The following is an 8447-nucleotide window of genomic DNA, read 5'->3' on the forward strand; positions in this document are numbered from 1 at the left end:
TCCATTGTGTAAATGTACCACATTTTCTGTATCCATTCCTCTATTGAGGGACATTTGGGTTCTTTCCAGCTTCTGGCTATTATAAATAAGGCTGCTATGAACATAGTGGAGCATGTGTCCTTATTACTAGCTTTTATCCAGAAGATCTTCCAACTGGTAATAAGGACACATGTAACATATACTCTTAATGAGAACACTTTAAAGTAAGAATGAGCAGCTGGGTAGACAAAGAAAGCCCAAAGCTAACACTCACTTGTGGCATGACGAAGTCTGCTAAGATGGCCTGAGGCGGCCGTGCTGTGAGCCTGGCTGAAGCTGGCCTGAGGCAGAGCTTCCTGCTGAAGCAGGCCCTGAAATTACAGAGACACAGGCACTAGGACTGGTACTGCTGGTGCCAACAAGATTGCAGCCATCACCTGAACTTGTGCTACCAAGTGAGCTGAGCAGGGAGTCAATGCAGCGATGCTAAGTGGCGGGTAATCTATTATCACAGACTGGCAGTACGTGGAAAAGGAAAGTGAGGGCAGACCACACCTGGGAGCTGCCTTAGAGGCCAAGGTCCAGACCTAACAGATGTTGCTGCTTTTTCTGAAAGAGAAGAGAAAAGGCTTTTTTTTTTGGGGGGGGGGGGGAGGTGTGTGTGTAGGGAAACAGGATCTGACTAATAGCTCTGGCTGGCCTAGAACTCATAAAGATCTGCCTGCTTCTACTGGAACTAAGAACATGTGCTACCACGCCTGACTACCATCCCTATTCTAGCCAAAAATCTTGGAGATGAGGAAGTAAAATCAAGAGTTAAGGGCCAGCCTTAGGTATAGGAGATTCTGTCTAAAACAAAATGAAACAAAAACCAAAACGAAACGTTGTTACTCTTGGGGCTGAGGATGTGCTTGTAGGTAGAGTGCCCACCTAACAAGCCCAGGGCCTTAGGCCCTGTCCCAACTCCACAAAACAAAACAGAACAAAACAGAAAGCTGCCAATCTCCAGTGGTTTGGTAGGTTTCGTAGCATTTCCATCTCTTTCAGACTGGAAGCATTAGGAGTTCATCTAGGACACTAGAACTCTCAGAGAATAAAGGTGAGGAACTGGCTCCTAGCGTGCTGACTAGAGAACTTAGGAAGGAAACTGGCAAATGGTGCCCTTCGGGGCTAGCCGTACAAATTGCCTACAACAAGGGATAACAATAGGCCAGTTCAGTCATAAATCATAGAACCTGCAACCCACACCTCTGTGGATTTATACAGGGAAACTGAGTCCACAGAGCATCCCACGGATCTGCATTTGGTGTTGGCACTTTGTAAAACTAGAGACTCTGAAAACAAAACAAACCAACCAATCAGACCACGTAGACAACAAAAAAATCCACCAAAAACAAAACCCAGAGACTCCATACCAAATCCCATTCAACTTCTCCCAAACCCCAAAGGCTCACCAGCTCACCATCACACCAGGAAGAGTCAAGGAAGCAAAACTAGGTGTGGTGATGCACGCCTTCAATCCCAGCATTCAGGAGGCAGAAGCTAAGGCAAATGCAGGCAGATCTCTGTGAGTTCAAGGCCAGCCTTTATGTACGTGAGCACACTGTAGCTGTCTTCAGACATACTAGAAGAGAGCATTGGATCCCATTACAAATGATTGTGAACAACAGTATGTGGTTGTTGGGAATTGAACTCAGGACCTCTGGAAGAGCAGTCAGTGCTCTTAACCACTGAGCCATCTCTCCAGCCCCCTGACTTGTCTTTAATTTAAGGAATTAAATTTGTATCAAGAAGCAGCACTGCTTATGATACAGAGCCAAGTAATTACTTAACAGCTTCAGTGAACACAAAACCTCCAGAGACCAAAACCTGGAGAGACAGGGAAGAGCACAGAAAGTAGCACTGGTTTCCTGCTCTCCAGAGACAGGGGCCAGAGTATGGAAGCAGGAGATGAACATACTTCAGCAATCTGAGTGGATAGCAAAGGGTATCTCCTGACCCCACCCTTTTAGTTAAGACTGAGGTAGAGGGCTGAGGTAAAGACTCAGGGTGCAGGGCACAGTACAAGAAGCACAGCAACTCTGGTAGAAATCCAAGACTACACACAACAGGGAGTGTGGGTGCCATTCTTCTTCAAGAAGCTCCGTGACACTGGCCTTGCAATGCCACCAAAGCTTCATTTGAGATGCTGTCACCATCTCATAGGTGCCATCATCCTGTGAGCTAAATACATCATACTTATTATGCATCAAGAGTGGGGGGAGGGGCATGCTGTGAACACCCCTGAGGCAGGTACCCTTGAAAGAGCATAGTATTCAAGGAAAGGTCCGCCTGGTCACAGACAGAGTCTCAACAGTCGTGATGCTGCCACAAACAGCCGAAAAGAATTAGGCAAGAGTCTATGGAAAGCCAATAAAGACGATAGGAATGTGAGCATGGAAGATTAGTCATTGTGAATAGACAAAACTATAGTGATGATGACTACACCAAACCCAGCTACATACATGACGATGTCAGGCAGGATGTGTTGAAGTACACATGTAAACCTAGTAACTGGAAGGCTAAGCAAGAAGGTTGTCAAAAATTCAAGGCCAGTCTAAGCTACAGATACTATATATGGTAACTCTGTTTCACAAAACAAAACAAAACAAAAAACAAACAATAAGACCAAAAAAAAAAAAAAGTATACCAAAATGCCAGTAACTGCTACTGGCGTTATGAGTACTAACTCTCTTAAAACTGGCCAACATTAGCTGGGCGTGGTGGCACACGCCTTTAATCCCAGCACTCGGGAGGCAGAGGCAGGCGGATTTCTGAGTTTGAGGCCAGCCTGATCTACAGAGTGAGTTCCAGGACAGCCAGAGCTATACAGAGAAACCCTGACTCGAAAAACAAACAAACAAAAAATTGGCCAACATTATATGGTTATAATCATCAAAATAAACAGATGGGGATTTAAAAGAAACAAAACCAAGAAATAAGGAGGAAGAAGCTGTTGGTTCCCTGACAAAGTCCAGGTGCACAGCCTGCAGCCTCCAGCACACATGTACAGTGACATATTCAGTCATGGGCTTACTTACTCATGGCTCGTCAACCCCAGGGTCCTGGTACAACCGAGACAAGCGCGATCCCTCAGATCCCTCAGGCTACCTACGACAGAAACAAAGAAAAGGTAAGCAGACGGGGGTCAAACAGGCATCTCTGAAGACCTGAGTGAAACCCCAATAGGAAGTTTCTGGGAGACTGTTGTGAATGACAGTGGGCTTCAGAGCATGGTGGGACAGAGCATCTAATCGCCCCAGTTGGGGAAATGGGTCTCAGGCTGAGTCACAGGAAGGAGCACTACAAGGGGGAGCACTGAGGAAGGTGGGCTCTCCCAATGCAGGACCCTTTCCAATGAGCTATAGTTGCTGGTAGGCAGGGAGAAGGGCAAGCAAGATGGCTCAGCAGATAAAAGCACTTGCCACCAAGACCACAGAGTTCATGCTCAGGGCCCACATGGTAGGGGAAATAACTCCCAACAAGTTATCTTCTTTTTTGTTTGTTTGTTTGTTTGTTTTAAAGATTTATTTATTTATTATATGTAAGTACACTGCAGCTGTCTTCAGACACTCCAGAAGAGGGCATCAGATCTTGTTACGGATGGTTATGAGCCACCATGTGGTTGCTGGGATTTGAACTCCGGACCTTCGGAAGAGTGCTCTTACCTACTGAGCCATCTCACCAGCCCCACAAGTTATCTTCTGACCTCCACAAGCTTGCCATGGCATATCCAGGCAGGCAGGCATGTGCGTGCGTGCGCACGCACGCGCGCGCACATACACACACACAATATAATTAAAGCAAAAGCCGGGCATGGTGGCGCACGCCTTTAATCCCAGCACTCAGGAGGCAGAGGCAGGCGGATTTCTGAGTTTGAGGCCAGCCTGGTCTACAAAGTGAGTTCCAGGACAGCCAGGGCTATACAGAGAAACCCTGTCTCGAAAAACGAAGGAAAAAAAAATTAAAGCAAAAACTTTAAAAGAGGCCATGTCTGGAAAACACTAGGGATGAAACACACTCTCAATGCTTTCCCTAATCCACTCTAATTCTCCTAACACATGAAGTTGAGAGTCTATTCACAACACTGCCATGTAAGGCAGGAAGGAAGCAGGGAACAGGCTTCCTGCACAGTGGGGACCAGAGGTACCATTCTCAAAGGGGCGACCTGGCCTGTGTTGATTTTAGGTAATAGCAGGGGCCAACAAGGCAGTAGGTAACACCCTGCCCCAATGCTCCATGCCATGGGAGTAGCACTAAAGACATTCATTTACCATTTTATGTCAGGGGGTGGGGAGGGGGGGACCTGGGGGGGGACCTCTTCTGGCTCTATGGAAAAAAGGTCACATTTAGGGTCTGGTAGCACTGGGGAAACTCTGGTTGTTCCTTCACCACCATAAACAATTGATATTGGCTACATGTTTGTTTTTTTTTTTAAATATAAAAATCATCTGTTTTTATATTTTACTTTGCATTTATTTATTGCATATACACTCATTCAGAGGTCAGAGGACAACTCTCAAGATTTGGTTCTCTCCTTCCACCATATGGGTCCTAGAATTTTCAGGTCAAAAAACAAGAACCTGAGCCTCTAGCTGGCCCTCAGCTACATTCTTACAAGCATAAGCATCAACTGTTACATTTAAAGCACACAAACCTTTCCAGGGTCTTCTTAATTCAATGAGGCCTAGAATTTCTTCTCTGCCCCTTCTAATCCTCCTTTTATAGGATTTGGCTCAGAATCATCCCCACAGCACACAGAAGACAGCCTGGGTAGAACTTATTCTGATGTTTCTGTCCTACCAGCTCCCTTCCTGGGTCCCCACCCTCACCCCCTCACCCCAAAAATCTGAAGGCTGTTCCTGCTGCACTGTTGATGCCATCCAGGGTGATAGGCTCACAGGTGTATAGTCCACTATAGCTGCTCAGACTGCCTGCAGTTCTGCTCTCTGGAAACTTGGGGTTTGGGCTAAAGAGATGGCTCAGCAGTTAAAAGTACTTGCTGCTCTTGTAGAGGACTTGGATTCAGTTCCCAATGCTCATAGTGGCTGGTTCTTAATTGCCTGTACTCCAATACCTCCATGGGCACCTGCACACATAGAGTACACATTCCCACATAAACACATAAGAATGCCTAAATTTAGGCCAGGCGGTGGTGGTACATGCCTTTAATTCCAGCAGCTGGGAGGCAGAGGCAGACGGATTTCTGAGTTCGAGGCCAGCCTGGTCTACAAAGTGAGTTCCAGGACAGCTAGGGCTACACAGAGAAACCCTGTCTTGAAAAACCAAAAGCATGGCGTAGTGGTGCATGCCTTTAATCCCAGCACTCAGGAGGCAGAGGCAGGTAGATTTCTGAGTTCGAGGCCAGCCTGGTCTACAAAGTGAATTCCAGGACAGCCAGGGTTATATAGAGAAACCCTGTCTCAAAAACCAAAAAAAAAAAAAAAAAAAAAAAAAAAAAGAATGCCTAAATTTTTTAAAATCTAAAATAAAATAATAAATTTGAAGGGTTAAACTATTTTTTATTTTGATAATTTGCTAGAACAACTCACAGGATCCAGCAAAGTCACAGTTTATCACAAAGGACACAAGTGGAGACAAGGAGAGACCAGGAGAGACCTGAACAAGCCAGGTTCTTTTTGCAGTATTCTTTCCTCTGGCCCACTGGCCACTCTCTACTCCCCACCTCTCTGGAGGCCCAACTTCTCTTCTCAGGTGGGGTAGAAAGGGCTCCTTATGAGTAACAAACCCACTGGTATCTATCACTCCAAAAGCTTTAGGAGTGTCAGACCCAGGGATAAAGACTAAACCTCTTTGCCTCCTTTACCTGGCTTCCAGGAGACCTTTACTTCTTCCCAAGCAATGTCCTCCCGGACATTCATGCAAAGCCTCCAGGTCTGGTGCACCTCGCAGCTGTCAAGAGCTGCAGGAACTTGTCTCACTCCAAGCCAGTCCTCTTCTGTCTTCCTGAGCCTTGACTAGTTCTAACAGGTTTGTAATCTGGTGCCATAGCCTCTGGACTGGATGCTCTCCCACACACCCCAGGATCGTTCAATCCCACTTCCACATAATAAGTGTGTTCCTCTCACGGAGAACAGCACAGAAAGGGGAAGGAAAGGATCTTCACAGTGGACACCTGGCAGGCACACTTCTACTGGGGAACCAGGTCAACTCAACATCAGCAAGTGTAGCTGTGGAGCCTTGGCCGCATGGGATGAGCAAGGCTCACTTAAGACCTCTCCAGAACCCACCAGCACAACACGGAAGGAGAAATCTTCCAACACACCTGACCTAAGCACGCCTCAAAACTGCCAAGGTCATGGAAAGCCAACAAAACCTGAGAAACGGTGACAACTCGAAGAGCCAAAGGACAAATGTAATGTGGTGTCATGGAAGAATATAATGAGAAAACCAGAGTATGTCACACAAAAGTGAAGAAGGTACGTGCTCAACAATAAAGAACACTTTGATACAATGTCGGCCTCAGTTTACCCACTAAGACTAAAAGTCAGGATGTTCATCCTGTGCCTGTTGGCTCTGGGCTCATCATTACAGGGAGCGCAGGGACTTGCTACCGAGTACTGCTCTATTGGTTCCCCACCTAACCAGCTGACAGGAGTCTAACCCCTGTCAGGGAAGCAGTATTTTTGTTCCAAGGGAACTGGGTTAACTAAAGAAAACATTCTTGTGCCTGGAATAATAACACACACACACAATATCAGCTAATTTGAAAGCCATAAACATGCCACAGAAATAAGAAAGGGCAGAAGTACTTTATGGTATCCTGAACAAGTCAACAGGTAGACAGCGCTTATAGCAGAGACAGCTTGAAAAAACACACCAAACCCAGGGGCACTCTGCTCTTTCCACTCATAACTGGTTTTGCTGTTTAAGACAGGGTCTTGTGCCCTGCCTGGCCTGAAATTCTAAATGGTCTGGAATTCAGAGATTCACATGCCTCTACTTCCAGGGTTCTGAGGTTAAAGGCGTGTGCCACCACGCCTGGCTCCACACCATACCCGACTCTCCAATACTGTTAAGGCGACAAGAACTGTACTTCTGCCAAGAAACCACAAGGTCTTGGGTCCCTCCCTCAGAGGCTAAGTTTCTTTTCATCCTCACGGTAACTTACAAATGGGACACAAATAAGTTTCCTAGGGAAGCACGGCCATCAGTCACCCCACCCCAGGGAGCGGCCCACTATGCTGGCATCAACCACAACCCAATCTCCTTGTCCCAGAGTTCTGGCTTCCAAGCCTGAACTGGCCAAAGGGCAGGGCAGGGCTCGGTTCATCAACGAGGGGAGCGCCAGGGAAGCCACAGCCCTAAGGAACTTTCTCAGCGCCTCGGTCGGCAGCGGTGACCTGCGGCGACCTGGGCAACTAAGGTCACAGCGAAGCTGCCCAGCACAAGCGGCACAGAGCCGCCCGGTGCTTGTCATTGCCGCGCTGCCTCGGGGCACGGAAGGGGGCGTCCCGCGCTGGCGCCTGGTCGCCCACAACAGGTCCTTTGCGCAGCTCCGGCTTACCCCGCGGGGAGGCGGCCCGAGGTGGCGCGAGGCGGGCAGGCCCCCGGCCCCGGCAGCTCCTGAGCAAGATGGACGCCATGCGCCCGCCGCCGCGGCGTTCTATGGCAGCCTCAGCTTCCTCGGCGGATCTTCGCCGTCCCGGCGCCTGGGCCCAGCCCGTGCGGACGGTTGACGGCAGAGGTTGGCTCCGGCAGCAGACGCTCAGCTCAAGGACCCGGCATCCGCAGCGGCCCTGTCCCGGCACAAACGTCCGGAGGAGCGGGGCGGAACAGGCCTGGCCGGCACCGCTCCCATTGGCCCTGCGGCACCCGCCCTGGCCAGGTGAGGGGCAAGCCCGCCCAACGGACTACAAGGCCCAGCGTGCATCCGGGAGGCTTGCCTCTGCCAACTACAAGTCCCAGCGTGCGCCGAGTCTTGGGTTTTCTCGAGGAGCTCAGATCTATCTGGAGTTCCTCTTGCCTCTAAGCAGTGCCTAGCTTTTGACTTGGGGCTGCGGGCGCAGAGGCGGCAAAAGACCTGGCATCTGCTTTCCTTACTACTAAGCCCTGTTCTATACTAGCCCCTAGCAGATGGTTCATGGTACTTTAAGGGAGGGTGGGTAGGGAATATAACTCTGCGAGGCTGTTAGTTGGTCGCAGCTCCTTGCTTCGCGTCAGGGCGAGCAACCTTAGCAGTGGGCTGCGCTCCTGGCAGGTCCCCTCTGGTAGCTCACAACCACCCCTGCCCACTCCAGAATAGACCTGACAGCATCCTTTTCTTTAAAGTGTGGCTGGAATGGCAGGCTTCAGAGTTGTGGAAACCCAGGTCTCTACACACTCTGGTGCTCCAGAGCAGCCGCCGCGCCCCCCCCCCCCATCTGTATCCCGACCCAGGGACACCAGATTGTTCCTGGAGACTTCCT

At 49.1% G+C, this 8447-nt stretch overlaps 1 protein-coding gene across 1 annotated transcript in view; it reads right to left on the bottom strand.

The window, feature by feature from the left end:
* The window catches only part of Letm1 (leucine zipper and EF-hand containing transmembrane protein 1), a 46408-nt gene extending 38547 nt beyond the window's left edge, over positions 1 to 7861 (bottom strand). Inside the window, exons 1-2 of the mRNA XM_021210298.2 lie at positions 7547 to 7861; positions 3060 to 3129 (exon numbers count right to left, since the gene is read on the bottom strand). Coding sequence (XP_021065957.1) covers positions 3060 to 3129; positions 7547 to 7625 — 149 coding nt within the window. The 5' untranslated portion in view covers positions 7626 to 7861. The remainder of the gene's footprint in view (positions 1 to 3059; positions 3130 to 7546) is intronic.
* Positions 7862 to 8447: the final 586 nt, after the last annotated feature.

The sequence above is a fragment of the Mus pahari genome, chromosome 13 (genome assembly GCF_900095145.1).
Source record: "Mus pahari chromosome 13, PAHARI_EIJ_v1.1, whole genome shotgun sequence".
NCBI classification, from domain to species: domain Eukaryota; kingdom Metazoa; phylum Chordata; class Mammalia; order Rodentia; family Muridae; genus Mus; species Mus pahari.